Raw genomic sequence first — 17,510 nt, 5'->3', positions numbered from 1 at the left:
AGGCCACCAGGCCAGCCAGCTGACCACTAGCCCGACTGCGAGAGCACCAGGGATGATTTTCATTATTGTCTTAATGAGAAGTGACACGTTATGTATCCACAGCCACTCAGGCTAGAAATACAGTAATTCAGTGTGATAAGATGACAAGTAAGAGGTAAGAAGTTAATGGTGTGGTGTCTTGTTGAACACAGCTTGTCATGCCTCATTAGATTTAAGAGAGTTATCCGAGACTGTGTAATTATCAGAGACAGTAAAACTGTTGTATTAAAGATAAAAGCTAGTATTATAGAGAAATAATTAACTGCTTAATAGGGCATTACTGTGCAGAGCTGCAGCAGGCTGTCTCCAAATTAAACCAGAAATCCAGCCAAGATTACCAGAGCTTAAACAGGCAGCAGAGTTGTTTGGTAGCTGTGACCCAGAGGTTCGGGGTGATGCTAAATCCACATAAAAGTAACACCAGGTCTTTGAAAACCCAAGGAGATGATGAAGTCCTCTTTGAAGCAGCACCGCTTCTTTTGTGTTTTGGGAGCACAGCAGGGCTCTGAGCAACATGCCGAGAAGCAACTGCGAAGTGTCCCTCTCCTCTTCCAAGCCCTGCAGAGAGCCAAGCCACGGCGTGCACAGCCACAGGCTCAGCTGGCTGGGGTTGGAGAAAGGCTGAAGTCTCCTTTGCTCTTCTCTTGACTCACCGCGGTCAACTCAGTTTTCCACCGGCTGTAGGCATGGGTTTGCTACCATGGCTCAGACAAATCCATCCACCCTTAAGACTTATTTTAAGAAAACTTGTGCATGCTTATGCATGCATCAAGCAAACAAGAAACATGGGATATTTAAGTTCTAGCACCTATAACCAATTAAAAATTTAGTTTAGAGCGAACAGAGCTGCAAAAGATGGGAGAGAACCTCCATCCAACTAGATAAAAAATGAGACTAGCGTGTCCTGGGTCTACACCAGAAGACCACAGGAATTTGTCTTCCCAACAGCGCTACCAGCCACAGCATTGATTATTTTAACTCTGCTTCCCTTCTCAGCTTTGTCCATTCGTAAAGCGAGCTGGCTTTTGCAAGGAAGCAATGTTACTGCACATCTCTCCAGCTAAGTGATCTTCCCAAACTGCCAGATACCTGCAAGCCTAGTTAGGGCCGCAGTCTGGACCACTCCAGGAAAGCACAGGTCCCCCAGATTTCTGGCATGCATTTGCTCCTCACGGACCCACATGCTAGTCACTGCTTTTTAAGTCTTTGCTATACATACACCGTAAGGACTCCCGATCTCACTTCGTGCCTCTTCACATCCTCACTGAGCAGGAAACTAATCCTAGTAATATATGAAGCAAGTAAAATTCACATGAACCTTTAGATTGCCTCTCCCCCCCCATAATCTTCCACACCAGTGGAAGTACAGGCAAGCTTGCAGACAAATCTTTGAAGTCTAAAAGCAGCAATGAACCTCAAAGCTGAACACAGGTTGGGAACAATTGCTCCGAGGTTGACTTCAAGCAAGGAAGCTTGAGGCATCAGCCTCAACTCCCACTTCCCCTGGTGGTGTAAAGTCTGGATGTTTGCAGCATGTTTAAGGAGGGTCCTTGCTAGTGTTGATGGCCTACGAGTTGTCCCTTTTATCGCAGAGCAGAGGTCTTGTTCTGAAGAGCAACAAATTTGGGAGTTGTGTCGAGTCAACCACCTCTCTGACAGCACCCAGCAGCACATACTGCTGCTGCAGAGGCACCACGGGTTGATAGGAGATGCTGGGTGAAATAAAGCTGAACACACCATGTTCATGGCTAAGGGTCCTTTTAACAGAGCAGGATGCTACAGCAAGCACCATGAAAAAACAAGCTGCTAAACAGAGGAAGATGGAGACTGCTTGTCCAGATTCTTCCTGCAGGACCCAACCCTGCATTGAACTTATTTCAATCTGATCCTGAATTATTCCATTTAAATTTCAATTAACAGTAAAGTGGGTGGATGTCAACAGTAAAATAGAGAACCAAATTCTAAAACTGTAGAGGATGAAGCCTTTCTGAAGGAAATGCAAAGACAGTCCTCAAGAACAACAAAAGGAAGCATCATGAAGTCCCAACCTGAAGCATACAGGCTGCTCCAGGGCGCGCAGCCCTGCTGCAGCATGGAGGTGAAGTGCTCTGTGACCATTTAAACTTGCCACATGGTCCAAAGCACCTCAGGAAAAGGCTGGGCAGATGGGAAGATGCTCCTAGAAGAGTCAGGAGGAGGGGACCCAGGTCTATCCCATTAAACAGGCATAAAGCACCACTGAGATGACAGCCTGCCTTCTTGAGTTGGTGTCCTCATAAGTTACCATTCTCCCCCTACTTGGCTCCAGTTACTGCAGGCAAAAAGCTATGAAGTTAAACAAAAGGGAAGGAAGATGAGAGACAATTTGAGAGACGTACCCTGCCTGTGGCTGAGAAAGGGCAGGGCGGGAAACAAAATACTCCCAGGCCCTTCCTCTTCAGTCAAGGACAATAAGGATTATATACACTTGAACTCCCTGAGGGCCACCAGGCTGGGGAGAAGTTGGACATCTGAATAAGAACCTGTGAAATGTAAAAAAAACAGTTTTGGAAGAGCGTCTTTCATTATAGACCTGTAAATAGTCAGAAAACTAGAAGAAAAAAGCTCAGTGACAGCTATCCTCAATTTTTTTTTCCAGATTAATAAGAGGTAGACATTTATTATGGTGTTTTCTTGATACAGTAGAAAAGGGACAGCTTTGCCTGCCCTAGTCACATATACTTCCCAGAAGTTACCTGAGTCTGCAGCAATGCCGTCCCACAGTCTACTTTTGTTTTTAAACAAATTCTCTGATTATTATACTCAATTAAGACAAGGACAGCAGCAACCACTCAATTCCCTTGTGCTGCTCCTCACTCCGTTCGTGGTGGAGCACTCCTGCACGTAGTGTCCTCCCTGCCTCCCCCATTGACCCCACGCTGCATTCAGACACCTCCGCTGCAGATGTGCGCATCAGCACAGGTGCCTTTACCCCTCTTGGAAATAAACCCCCTAATTTAGGCAGAATTAGCTGCAGTAATAACTAGCTGCTGATTAGCAAAACAGACTACTAAGTCAGGTTTCTATAAAATTAAAGGGGGAAACTTATGTCCCTAGGGGAAGCTTAGGCATGCTTGGCTGAGAGTCAGACCATCTCCTTGACAAATCTTATTGCAATCAACCAAAGGATTGAAAAGATGAGGTTTGGAAGGGAGATGTCGACTCAAACAGACAAAGCTTTTAGGACTTGATTTACTGGAGACACAACCCTAACCCCACCGAGCTCAGAGGACGACTACTGAAAATAAACCTGGTATTAGAAGCGCTCGGAGAAAGCGCTGCAGTGTTAATACACTTAAATTGTGAATGGTCCACCAAAAATAAAGGCTGCAATGCCCAGAACTGGTTACGCTGTCACCTGCTTTTAAGGGAAGGGCTAGCTGAATTGCCTACTGTAAAGCCCATCTCTGGGGCAACATCACACTAGCAAGAGGGTCAGGACTTTATTTCTGGCCTTTGCAGAAGAGGACTCAGAGCTACTGTACCAGGGAGGAAACAGAAGCTCTTCCCCTGCCCAACCTCCACGTTATTTATAGGCAGCATAGTCTCCAATAAAACATCTCAGCCTATTTTGAAGGACACACCCTTTCCCAGGCTTTTTCCAAGCCCCAGGCAGGAAAGAAGCCAACATGCAGGATATAGGGTCTGCACTATTCTTAGCCTGAGCATGCAGCTACTCAGACAGCTCGACCCCAGACACAATGGGAGGAAGCAGCAGCCACTGGTTGTAGAGAGCAGCCAACACGCTGCTTGCCAGAGAAGTGTGCGCCCGAGCTGGAAAGGCTCAAAACATATATCCTCCATCAGTTCAGGGAGCAGCAAAAGTCCTAAGAGTGGTTTAAGGGGACAGATTGCTACTGACTTACATCCTCTAGTCTGCACTAGATGTATTTAGTCATTCCCTCCCAAATACCCTTGTGCTAATGCTTCAAGAACGTAAGCACCTGTAGCAAAACTGGCAGAGGGGATACTTCAAGGAAGGAATAGGAATGGAGGATATGTTCTAGGTTATCTCTGGGTCTGCAGACATGCAGGCAGCAGGGAAGTATATAGATTGAACTAGCTCCTACTGGAGATATCCAACTATTGTTGGGCTACTCCACAGCATCTTTCAGATAAGAAGAGTTTATTCTGGGTTAGAGTGCTCTGACTTCCAAGAGGAACACGGATGGACAGCAGGCGCTCAGGAAGCTGCTGCTGGAGCAAGGGCCCTATGCAAAGTCCTGCGTGGTGCTGCACACTGGAGCTCCCAGGCTGATGCAGGTGGACCACAAGAAAAAGAAATAATTCTGCTTTTTCCTAAAAAAAGAAAAGGCTCAGACATCTTTCCTCCCTGATATCTCACCTAACAGCTGCTCCTCTTCCCTTTCTTGTGTAGTTCCAGGTGTTGTTTAGCCCATCTATTCCTATTCCCCATACAAATCCAGAGTCATCTGCAGGTCCGGCGCAGGGGAAGCTCTGGAACCCACAGAGCAGCACCACCTCCCCAGCATCCACCCTGCAGACACATGCCAAGAGCCTCAGCTGGAGCATTCATCCATCTGGGGACCCTAACTGCCCAGATGAAGGCCACACACAGTATTTTGGTACTGTTCTCAGTTTTAAGCTCTACCCTGTATGTCTTGTTTCTATGTGGATTTTTACAGCTGTCATTATAGCCAAGTGCCTGGTGATCATAAACCATAGCTTTGAGATAACGAGCATTAGTCATGCTTTGTATGTTGAGAACAGGGCGCGTTATTTGATGACACGGGAGATCTTATAGGAGACCTGGATTGGGGCTGGGATCTAGCCAAAACGCAGAGTGTGTATTTATCTCTGTCCTGGCAGAGGCAGTAGTGAATCTCTCCACATAAAGCACCACTACATTTCAGGTCAGTCCCTTGAAAAATGGGTTTTAAACACGGAACACTTTATTTTAAGACCGTAAGATTTGAGATCATTAAGAGAACAACACCTGAAATGATGCAACTGGGCTGGTAGTTATCATTCAAGTCTGTCTCCCATACAGTTTTCTCACAAATTCTGTTAAAAAAAAGACAGCTGGAAGCTTAACAGACTCCTCCCAAAGACTTTACTTGCTCCATCCCTTAATTACAGAAGACTCGTTTCCCGTAAACTCTTAACAGAGTTTGTTACAGACTCTTGTACAGAGTTAAGAGTCACCTATAATATCAACTGCTCACCACTTGTTGCAGAACCAATTCAGCGAGGTGTAAGGTGCTTCGCAGCCCTTGGGTTACAGATAACTCGTCACGCAGTTCTAGTTTGCCAGCTCATTTTTCCGCTCACCCAACCCATTTGTTCCTTCAGACACCAGGAACCTCGCAATCTTCACTCAGCACGCAGCTTCCACTGCTCCGTTTGGCTGTTCAAAAGGTGACTTCCAAGAAGAGGTCAACGTAATCAACAGCTGAAATTCAAAAGCTTTGTAGATCGCTGTGTTCAGCTTAACGAAGCACATCAAGCGCTGCACAGACCTTCCAGCTTACAAAGTGCAACGGGCGGTTTCAAGCTCAGCCAGTTTTCAGACGTACTGAAGCAGAAGAAAAACATCTTGAGAGCCCTGCCGTACGTAGCTTTTTGCTTAACCCACAAACCTACATGTGAATTGCTACTGCAGTCCGCAAAGCCCTGTGCTTCGCACCTCCTGAGACACAGTTAATCTTCGTGGGTTTGTTTTCCCCTGGAGGGAAAACACATCTGCAGTGGTGAAGTTCCCATTTAAATATACATGTGTGTGAATAATCGAAATCACACAGTTACGCATTTGGGTTAGAGGAAGCAAAGTCAGCGGAGCCTGTCTTGGGCACGGTAAGTCTGGTAGTGCTCTTGTGTCCTGGGCAAATTTATTTCAAAACAGAATGGAAGTCTGGACAGATCAGGTGCTCTGCCATTTATTTCTTCTCTTTCCCGACATGGACTCACACTTCCATCCACCCTTATGAGAGATTTTCCGTGTAAGAGTCAAAACACAACACAGCACTGAGGGTAATTTTGAAGCACAGAAACAGTGAGGCAATTCAAGCTCTGTATAGCAACAAGCCTGAACTTAGCCCTGGGGCAGGATCATAGAATGGTTTGGGGTGGAAGGGACCTTTCAAGGTCATCTAGTCCAACCCCGCCGCCATGGGCAGGGACATCTTCAACTAGATCAGATTGCTCAGAGCCCCGTCCAACCTGACCTTGAATTTTGCCAGGGATGGGGCATCTACCACCTCTCTGGGCAACCTGGGCCAGGGTTTCACCACCCCCAGCGTAAAAAATGTCTTCCTTATAGCTAGTCTGAATCTACCCTCTTTTAGTTTAAAACCATTCCCCTTGTCCTGTCACAACAGGCCCTGCTAAAAAGTCACAAAAGGCTGCTTAAGTTTGATTTATCTGATGGAGATGCGTACCACGGCTTCCACCAATCCCTCTCAAAGTTCAGACACTTCCATACACTAGGATGCTGTTTCCCATTTTCACTAACCAATTGCCCACCATCTCGGAGAAAAATGCACTGGAAGGTCAGTTAGTCCATGGGGACCAGGAAGAAACCAGCAATGGGGCGATACTTCTATTCTTTACCAGGGATTTTCCACCACGGTCAAGAGCCACCACTTCTTTTACAGTCAGTCTGGCAAACTCCTGTTCTGCAGCCCTGCCTCAGGAGCAGGGTATAAAACATCACCCTGCTCGCTACCAACACACCTCCATCACCAAGCCTGGGGGGTCAGCACCAGGGTCCCTACCACAAACAGCTCTGCCTTCTTAGGCCAAGCTCAAGGCAAGATGTGCTGGAAGAACGCATCCAGCAGCGACGTGCAAGAGGAGATAAAGGGACGCTGCTGTCACATTAGGCAGGATCAAGACATTTTCAAAAGTCAAGCTGAAAACCAGTTTCACTGTGTGAAGAGGGCTATGGAGCTCAGTCCAGTACACCCCTCCCTGCCTGGCAGTATGAACTCTCTCCAAGAGCTAAGTCTATTTTGACACCTGCAGCACAAGTGCTACTAAACCTCATTCAGGAGCTGAGAGGGCTGCCAAGAGAGTTTCAGGAAAAGAGGAAGTTGGAGGAGAAATAAATGTTCTTAGATGTCCTCCGTGCTGTTTGTGGTGGGGTAGAGAACAAGTATACCAGCTCCAAGGAAAGCTTTTTCCATTCACAAGGGAGAAAAAGATCCTTTAACTCCCAAAATCTGCTTCTCTCGCACTCTGGTTAATCCACAAGGCTAAAATGGCTATGGCTAAAATTTCTACACAACATCTCCCCCCATTTCAAAGGGTTTTGCTGTCCAGGTTGGAAATCTGGACAAGTTTTGCTAGTCTACAACCCCTTCCTCAAAAAAAAAAGTTTTAAACTTAAATAGACACTGCAGGGACTCAACCCCCAAATCATACCCAGCATCTGCAGCTGACATAACGGCAAGATGCTCTCTCCACTCAGCTGAGCTATGATCAAGGCAGAGCATTAAAAACCACTTCAGATGGGATTATCCACACTTCTCCACATCATGACCTCCCTAAGAGCAAGTTCGTGCACAGGAAACTGGATTGTCACACACGCGAAGCTGCTAGGCTTTACTGCCTCTTCTTTCAAGTGTTTGTGTCTTAGTTCTTGTAGAAAGTGTCCTTACAGCCAAAGCACCTCCAAAGCCACCGCAGGCAGGTGGGAAGGATAACAACTCATTTTCATTTGATTACCAAATAGGGCAAAGTTGCAACCAGAGCAAGCCCTGGACCATACTGGAATTAGGCTTGACTACAACCTTAAAAACCTTCTTACTGGAAAAGCAAGAGAGTGTTTGTAGGCGCAAAGGAACTCTGTCATCACTATTGCTCTTGGTGGTTAGCCAGACTAATATAACCACACTAAACAGCTTTCCTGATTCCCTGCCAAGGCTGGGCATCATTTACTTCTGGGTCCGGCTTTCACCACATGAAGGACCCATTTCATGTAGCCACAGTCATGGGGAGCAACCATCCCACTCATCCCATCACAGGGAAACAAGTATTCCCTCTGCTGCCCGAGAACTTTTGCTCTAAATTGACCTTTTTCGTAGCCTTTGCAACAGGCTAAACTGGCCTCAAAAAACCTAGTGGGATGTTGCAATAAAACTTGAAACCATAGGCGACAGCTCCATTTTGCCACTATATTCTCTTCCAGGATTGCGTACGAGCTGTGCTTCCTACAACCCAGGCACGCGCTGGACAGAAAGCATCAATTCAGACAATCATGCAAGACTGACTTCCTCCTCCACCTCCAGGTTGGACTCGATGATCTTAGAGGTCTTTTCCAAGCTTAATGATTCTATGAGACAGTCTTTCCACAGCCCCAAGAGACAGAAATGCAAGGACACAAACTCTTTTGATAACAACATATGAATTTATCCTTCCTGCAATGGGCCATTCTTGGGACCCACCTTCTGGGTGCACACTCTGTGAGCGCATCCCATGCACACACACAGGCAGAACTTTGCAGAACACCACATCATTGTTAGTCTGGGTTCCTCTACATGTTTTCAAGTGTTCTGAACAGTATCTGCACAATTGGGAAATCTTATCTATTCAAATTCAGGTTCTCCTATAGCTAAGCTGAACTGGTACTTTAAAGCAGAAGGAATGCAAAAGGCACAGGCTTGGGTTCAGATAGGAACTGAATTTCCACTCATTGACCTGTAAGACCAAGCAAGCTGGCCTGCAACATCCCATTAAAGCAGAGATCTTTATATTTCAGCTTTAAATCCATACAAATGACAGAAATACACACCCAGGAATGTCACAGTACTGAAGGAAGAAATACCAAAGAAGGGCTGACACTGACTCCAGCGACAGCAGTGTCCCAAGATCTAGATGAGGTAGTCATCCAGCTGGGACTGCCCAATTTGATGCTGGACTGGATGGAGAGAAGATGCAAATCAAGGTTCCCAGGAACCTTTTTGACTCTGCACACATTTCACCACTAGCTCAAGAGGCTCCCATACCTCCCAGCTGCTGGAACCTTTTCCTCCCCAGGAGGTTGCCAACTGAACTGGCCACACCAATAGCCCAAAAGCTGCTCCAAAGCAAGTTATTGCCTAACATAAAGTTGTTGGTAAACCCACTACAACCATCATGGGTTAGAAAGTCTGCATACAAACAGCCCCAACAGCAGATCTGAGAAACCCTCCAGCTGGGAGTGTGTGAATGGGGCACAGACAAGAAACAGCTGGGGGGAATTAGGGACCACCAGCCCAGCTGCAGGCAGAGGAGGTGCTGCGGTTGAGATCCCAGGGCTGTAAACACATCTGCTTTTGGGGTCCCAGCCAGCAGTTTCCTCCACAGCTTTAGTCATTGAGCTGATTCACAATGAAACCGCATAGGATCAGCTTTCGGTTTCTCCTCATTAACGAAGAGGTTGTTAGCATTCAAGGAAATATTAGCCCTTGCACCAGGGGGAGGACAACAGTTAGCCCAGGGTTGATGATTTGCTAGCAGGGGTTACGTAGCCTTCATCCACACGAGTATTTTAAGATGATTAACTGATGCCCTTGATTTTATGGGACACCCCATGGAGTTTACAGGACAATTAACCCATACACGCACATCACGAAGGGGAACTGACACACAAAATTAATCTATTCTCAATGTCAATATTTGGTGAAATGCAAGTAGTGGCGTGTTGCAACTGGGCTACTCCAGCTGGAAAAAGCTATCAGTTATCGCAGGAAGAACTTGTTGCAGTTTTTCCTGGCAGCTTGGCATTAACCGCAGCGCTGGAGCCTTTGAAAGTGGTTTCCAGAATGCAGAGAGGGGCAAGCGAGCCTCAAAAATCTGCAGCTACTTAGCCAGAAAACTAGAAGTTTTAGTTCACCATCACCACAGGCTTTTCAACAAGGAAAACAGATCGAGTTCTGGCATGTTATTCAACTTGTGTTAAACACTTAACCCAAAAGAGAAGCAACGCGCATGTTGCTCTGAGTAAAACACAGCTGCAGCACAAAGCAACAGTAAATTTTCTCGGGTCTTTCAGTATTAGTGTTCCCCACCTTTTCTCACTACTCAGCTGCTTTCCCTCGCTACCACCCCTTCACAGTAATCGGCAAAACACATTTGCTCAGTAACCTCCTTTCTCCAGCCTTTCGAGCCCTAAAACTTCACAGTTTAAGCAAAGTTAAACAAAACAGCATCACAAATCAATTAAGGGCGCTATTACTCTAATCAAGCAGCACTGTATCGGACACTCACCCTATTTTTGTTAGCTGCTTCTTCCTTGCAAACCATCCGGTTACACCATTAATTTCCACCCTTCATTAAAATTTTTTAAGTGACCGAGTAATCGCTCAGACAAGCGGAGTCAATCTTTACAGATTATAGCTGCAAGTTCCTGGTGCTTCATTACCAGCAGATTAAGGCTCAGAACAAGAGTTTTTAAGAACAAGCATCTGGCGCCTTAACCGCCGGCTCAGGGCAGCTGTAGCCACGAACCACCGCACTCCCCACCGCTTATAAAATCCTACAGGTAGAGAAGGCAAAACTTGGTGCTCATAAACAAACGGGTACCCAAACCCCCGAGCAGCGCCGGCCAGAGCCCGGCGAAGGTAAAGACGGTCCCCGCCATCCCGCCGAGCATCCCCCGGTACTCACGCATGAGGGTGCTGAAGGCGCAGAGGGCCAGCAGCGCCTGCAGCAAGACGCCGAAGCGGCCCAGCAGCGCGCCGCTGCCGCAGCCGTGCGCCGGGCGGGGGGCGGCCATGGCGGGAGCGGAGCGATGCGGAGCGGAGCGGAGCAGCCCCGCCGCGCAAAAAGGCGGCTCGGAGCCGCCACCGCCCCCCGCCCGGCCCCCGCCGGCGACGGCCACACCCGGGGGAGGGGGCGGGCGGGGCGGGGCGGGGCGGGGGGTGGGCCCGGAGGGGATGGGGATGGCATGGGCAGGGGCATGGGCATGGGGATGGATCTGGGGATGGGCATGGATCTGGGGATGGGCATGGGGATGGATATGGATATGGGGATGGGGATGGATGTGGGGATGGATATGGGCATGGATATGGGGATGGGGATGGATGTGGGGATGGGCATGGGCATGGGGATGAGGATGGAGATGGGGATGGGAATGGGGATGGGGATGGGGATGGGAATGGGGATGGGGATGAGGATGGGGATGGATATGGGAATGGGGATAGGGATGGAGATGGGGATGGGGATGGAGATGGGGATGGGGATGGATATGGGAATGGAGATGGAGATGGGAATGGGGATGGGGATGGAGATGGGAATGGGGATGTGGATGGAGATGGGGATGGGAATGGGAATGGGGATGGGGATGGAGATGGGGATGGATATGGGAATGGAGATGGGGATGGAGATGGAGATGGGGATGGAGATGGGGATGGGGCTGGATATGGGGATAGGAATGGGGATGGGCATCGGGGTGGGGATGCGGATGGGCATGGGCATGGGGATGGGAATGGATATGGGGATAGGAATAGGGATGGGCATGGGGATGGGGCTGGATATTGGGATGGGGGGTCCTGGCAGGGACTGGGTTGCCAGGTTTGGGGTGCTGGGTTGGGGGAGTCCCAGTGGGGATAGGGCCGCTGGGCTGGGTGGGTGGGGATCCTGTCGGGGTTTGGGATGCTGCACTGGGGGAGTTCCAAGAGGTGTTTGGGGTGCCAGGATGGGGAGGTTCTGTAAGGGTTTGGGGTGCCCTGGCTGGGAAGGTCCTGGGAAGGTTTGGGATGCTGGGCTGGGGGAGGCCTGGCGGGGTTTGGAGTGCCAGGGGCGTCTCAGTGGTGTTTGGGGTGCCAGGCTGGGGGAAATCCTGGTGAGGTTTGAGGTACCGGGTTGGGGGTGTCCTGATGGGGGTTTGGGGTGTGGGGCTGGTGAGGGTGTGTGTGGGTCCCGGTGGGGTTTCGGATGCTGTGCTGAGGGAGTCTCGGAGGTGTTTGAGGTGCTGGGTTGGAGGAGTCCCAACAAGGTTTGGGGGGTTCTGACAGGGATTGGGGTGCCAGGTTGGGGAGGTCCCAGCACGGTTTGGGGTACCGAGCTGGAGAGGGTCCCGGTAGGGTTCGGGGTGCTGGGTTGGGGGAGTCCCAGTGGGATTTTGGGTACCAGGCTGGGGAGGGTAGGAAGGTTGCCAGGGGGACTGGGGGTGCTGGACTGGGGAAGACAGAGTGAGTCCCAGCAGGGCTTGTGAGAACTGGGTGTGTGTGTGTGCAGGGCTTTGGGGGTGCTGGTCTGGGGGCATGGGGGTGGGCCACAGGGTCAGGGGTGCAGGCATGGGCTGAAGATATGGATTGTTCCAGCAAGGCTTTGGGCGTGCTGGGCTGGGAGAGGAGGGGGATGGTGCTAATCAGGGATTTGGTGGTGCTGGGCTGGGAGAGCATGGAGACAGCCCTGGGAGGTTTGAGGGTGCTGGGCTAGGGGCTCCTAGTATGGTCAGGGCTGGAGCACTTGCCCTGGTTAGAGAGGCTGGGGGAGCTGGAGATGAGACAGCTTTGGGGACAGCCCATAGCAGCCTGCTCATCCCTTTGAGGAGGACATCAAGAAGACAGGGCCAGGTACTTCCCAGTGGTGTGTGGTGGGAGGACAAAGAACAAGGGGCATCAATTGAAACAAGAGAGGATCTGGCTGGATGTAAGGAAAAACTTTTTCTCTAGGACAGCAGTGACACAGGCTGTCCAGCGAGGCTGAACAGGCTCTGTCCTTGGAGGTTTTCAAGACTGGATTAAACCTTGAGCATCCTGGTCTGATCTCAGAGCTGATGCTGCTTTAAGTAGGAGGTTGGACCAGACACCTCCCTAGGTCCTTTCCAACCTGAGTTATCTTATGGTCCTATTCTTGTGGTCCGTGGCAAGGTGATCTGAGACATTGCAGGGTCTGCTGATGGGGTTAGGATCTCAAACTGCAGCCTCAAACCTGTTTTTTTTGCTACTCTGTGTAATTCTGGTCCCATCCCCCTTTACAGCCTCCTCCCCAGAGGGTAGGCTTCATTTTCTCTCTCTTTTCAGTATACTTGAGGCTGTCTTTAGGGAGCACAGGGGTCACGCGCTTGAGTTTTCCTCCCTGCTTTTGAGAGGTAAGAGCTTGCGTTTAGTTACAAAGCCAAAGAGGCTGCAAATCTCATCATATCATAGGACTCTGAGCAACGGCCTTGAAAACAGCAGTAAATGTTATGGGACAAGAAAATCATGGGAGCTGGCCTGCTTCCCAAGTAGGTCCCGTTTACAAGACAGGAGGGAATTGTGTTATACACGAGCTTGGGAATCCCCTGTCCTGGTGAGGTCATTAGTGCCAGGAGTTTGGGCAGAGGTTAGTCCTGGCCAGACAGGCTGGCTGGAGGCTTGTCCCCCCTCCAGCTGCCTGTTGCTGCCTGCGCTGAATTTCCCCAGCCCCTCAACCGAGCCAACACATCCCCTGGTACCAACGCGCTGACTCTGCGTGGCTGAAATAACCCCCGTCAGAAAGAGTCCCTCCTTTTTGCAAAGGTGAATTGAATTTTGGGTTGGTAGACGTTCATTTAGGTCACCGACTTTAATCATGGTTTAATCATGAGTTCAGTCAGCAAGCTGGAAGTTTGATCTTGCTAACTCATTTTCCGCTGCTTTTGTATGCGTAATCGTTAGTTTCATAAAAAGGTTCATTCCCCTGAGTTGCTAAATCTGATTGTGTTTTGCAATCAGTCGCCTTTATATTAAATTCTAAATCAAATATTAAAGTTGATACTCTTATATAAGCCAGTTGAACACACTGTATGTGGAAGCATCTATTAGGCAAATACACATCTTAACACAGATTTACTCAGGCTCTAACATTTTGCATTTTCTCAGATTTCCTAGGCTGCTGCTAAAGAACCATTTTCAAGAATTGGTTGCTGGATGATAATTTTTCACCTGGGAATTGCCTCAGGCTCTATTTGCCCAGGTACGGCACAGAAATTGGTGAACACACACAAAAAAAAGACATTTAAACTAGATGGGTATTTCTTAAACAAAATTTCATTTTCTGTGAATAACCTGCAAATTATCTGCAAGAGACGGCATCTGCGATGCATCAGCAGCTGGCACGTGTATGCATAAGGGGACAGTTTTCCTAAGGCTCTCTCCGAACCAGTGGTGCCTCCTCCCTTTTCTTGCTAGCCCAATTAATGGTGATTTCTCCCTGCTGCTGCATTCAGCAGTGCAAAGTTGTCTGAGGCCTTATTTTCAAGTGCTGATACGTTTACCAGAGAGCACAGTACCTCACACGTGTGAAAACACTCAGGCTATAAGAGGGCAATAAAAAAAGAAAACCCCTTCTTTCCCCCCTCGTTGCAGGAGGAGGCAGATATCCTTCAGCAGCTATCGCTGCTCGACACTCCACTGTGAAACCACAGCTTTGCTTTATCAAAAGCACGATTTGCACTTCAAAATATTTGGATTTTCTGAACCCACGCTAAAAGCCCTTAAGGCTCGGCTGTATCCGAGGTGGAGTCTGGGAGCTCTGGCTACTAAATTCTGCTATATTATTTTGGCAATTAAGATGCCCCACAGCTTTCTCCCTGCTTTTTTCCCCGGGGTTTTCCATCTCTCCTCAGATGCACGGGGAGGCACTGGATCCTGTTTATACCCGGCACCGATCCCAAAGCGTGTGAACAGTGCAAGCTGCAACCCTCAGGGCAGCTCAACCCAAATCGTGAGTCGGTGCCACAGCTCAACCGATTGTTTTCCTTAGGGAATTTTTCCTTTGGGGCTGTGGATTTTATCCTGAGTTGATGCAAAGCTGTTTTCTAAGCAGGAAAGTTCGGAGAGCGAATGTGCTCCCTTATCTGTTTGGGGTAAGGCCCTTCAAAGCTGTGCGATGGCAGGACTTGTCCCCAGCGAGAGTGGCGTAATGACAGAAAAGAGAAGTGCTCCGATCCTTCTCTTTTTCCTTACCCTTGTTGGACAAATGTCTGGAGAGGCTCACAGTGCGTTGGTCACTTCATGCTGATTTACTTCAGTGTATCCATTGATCTTTGTGAGCTTACAGAAATATCGGTGAGAAATATTGATGACATTTGACAAAATAGCAAAGTAAGAAAAAGCAAACCGAGTAAGCAGTTGTGCAAGAAATTTCCTAAGAGAGAGAAATTAATAAAGGAGTCATTAAAGAAAAAAAAGAGCCAAGAAAACTGAATTTGAATATTAGGCCATATGCATAAGCTTAAAATCAGAAAAGCCAAGACACCAAAGCGGTTTCAAGTAATAAGGGATGCAAAAACCAAGCCAGGCAATTCTGTACGTGCATAAAAGCAAGAGGAAAATGAAGGATGGAGTAAATCCATGAATTCTCAGAGAATGGAAAACCAAATAATGGAAACCATAGAAAATACCTCCTTTTTCTCACCCTTCAAAAAAGAGTTAGCGAGCAAAATCAATTTAAAACAATGGGAGCAGAGATAGTGCAGGGCAAGAAGAGGTTAAAAGATGAGAGGAGGCAAGCCCGATGCGTTCAAGGGCCTGAAGAAACCTATGCCGGGGTAGCTGTGAAGTGGGCAGAGGAAAGCCTGGCTCCTCAGGGGTTGTCACGGGGGACTGGGCGAGGAGGTTTCGGAGGACCGGAGAAGGGCAAACGCTGTGCCTGCCCGTGAGAAGGAGGGGAAGGAGAGTCTGGGGAATCAGAGACCAGCCAGCTTTATTCCAGTAGCCAGGAAGATGCTATTGAAAATTATCAAACAATTAATTTATAAGCACCTAGAGGATAATAAGGTAATAAAAAACAGCCGACGTGGATTTGACAAGAATAAATCATGTCAAGCCAGTTTCACTTCCTACTCTGAGAAGACGACTGGTCGTATCTTGACTTGCGGAAGGCTTTTCTTGCTGCCCCAGTGACACTCTCGTAAATAAGCAGGAAATATATGGCTCCTGTGAGCTCTGCAGCAGCACCATCTCCAGACAAACCCCTACCTATGGTAGGAGGCAAAAGTGGAAGGTCCTACACAACCACAGAGGAATATCCTATTGGTCCCACCATCCCTATGGGGATGATGGTCCTCCATTAGGGTTGCCCTTCTCAGGGTCAGATATCAGCCTACATCTGTACATCGACAGTGGTTCTGCTTCATCCTACAACCCTTCAGAGATGATGATCCTACACCATCTCAGCAGCTACAGGCTTCAGTGATGGTGGTGGAGCTCATCTTTACTGGTGCAAGCAATTGGAGGCCAGACCCCACTCCTCAGTCCTGCGCAGAGCTCACAACAGCTGAGAAATCTCCTTTCTTCCTTGCTGGTCCACCGGAGTGCAGAGCCCATCTTAGACCGACTAGTACGTGTACCGTTGGTAGGACTCCAGCTTAAAGGAAGGATGATTTAGTGATTAAGAGAGTGGACTGAAACTCCAGTTTCAGTGGCTGGTTTTGCTACAGTATTTGTACATTATCTTGGACCAGTCAATAAATCATTCTGCATTTTTTCTTCCTCTGAGTAAACTGGAGGACAACCACAATTCTTTCCATTCTTCACATTTTGAGGACACCTTATAGCCCATGGATCACAATTAGTCCATCACAGTAACGAGTGAGATGAGCTTGTTTGAACCACCAGCGCAGATGGTTTGCATGGTCTTATTTTATTCTGTAATGCAGTAGCTTGCAGCTAACGCAGAAGGGGCAGCAGCCCTGCGAGTAATTACTGAGACGATTTGGTGCACCTTTAACTCAGATCACTTTGCTGATCTTGCGCGTAGGGAAACTCCTAAAAAGTTTAACCTGGCACAACTGGTGAGGGTGGTGAACTGCAGAGCTGGGGCAAGAGGCAGGGATTTCTCAAATCAACTGAAACGGAGGTACCCTATATACCTATATACCCTATATACCGCCACTGAAATGGAGGTACCCTATATACCTGTGTTCTAACAGGTGACAGGAGAAAGCCAAACAGGGAGTGTCTAACTGGACTACAAGCACCCACCTAAACATACCCAGAGGCAGCTCTAGATTTCCTGAAGGGGTTCATTTTGGTAGGACATTTAACTGTTATTTGTAACACTGCAATGCCAGGAAACCCCACCTGAGATCAGAGTTCCCTCACGGGTGCTGTGCAAGCGCATGTGGGACAGTTATCACACCAGAATTTTTGACCTGAAACAGGTTTTTTTTTTATTGAAAAGATGATCCCCAGGTTTGTGGCTATTTAGATAAGAATAGAACTGGTTGAAAGGCTCAAAATTTGCTTTTTAGATCAATTTCTTTCTTGAAAATTAAACCACCTTCTCAAACCATAAAACAAAAATTACAGTACCATTTCAGCTTGCTCTCTGTACCTCCTGGCATGGGGCTGAACTGTGGGACCATGCTACATTCAGATTTGTGGCTTGGGCCCATCTTTTGTAGGAATGGGATGGCCAGATCCAAGTTCCTTCAAGCTTGAGATGATGTTTGAATTTATGGCCATTGTGGCCTGGGCAGAACACCGTAGGTCTGAACTGCAACAGAGTGGATTTAGGTT

At 48.2% G+C, this 17,510-nt stretch overlaps 1 protein-coding gene across 1 annotated transcript in view; it reads right to left on the bottom strand.

The window, feature by feature from the left end:
- The window catches only part of LOC142081418 (store-operated calcium entry regulator STIMATE-like), a 37,487-nt gene extending 26,692 nt beyond the window's left edge, over positions 1 to 10,795 (bottom strand). Inside the window, 1 exon segment of the mRNA XM_075148178.1 lies at positions 10,687 to 10,795. Within this exon segment, the coding sequence (XP_075004279.1) occupies positions 10,687 to 10,795 (109 nt within the window).
- Between the last annotated feature and the right edge of the window lie 6,715 nt (positions 10,796 to 17,510).

This window comes from Calonectris borealis, chromosome 1 (assembly GCF_964195595.1).
Source record: "Calonectris borealis chromosome 1, bCalBor7.hap1.2, whole genome shotgun sequence".
Classification (NCBI taxonomy): Eukaryota; Metazoa; Chordata; class Aves; order Procellariiformes; family Procellariidae; genus Calonectris; species Calonectris borealis.
Note: the sequence above shows the minus strand (reverse complement) of the source record. Positions and strands in the feature narration are given on the sequence as shown.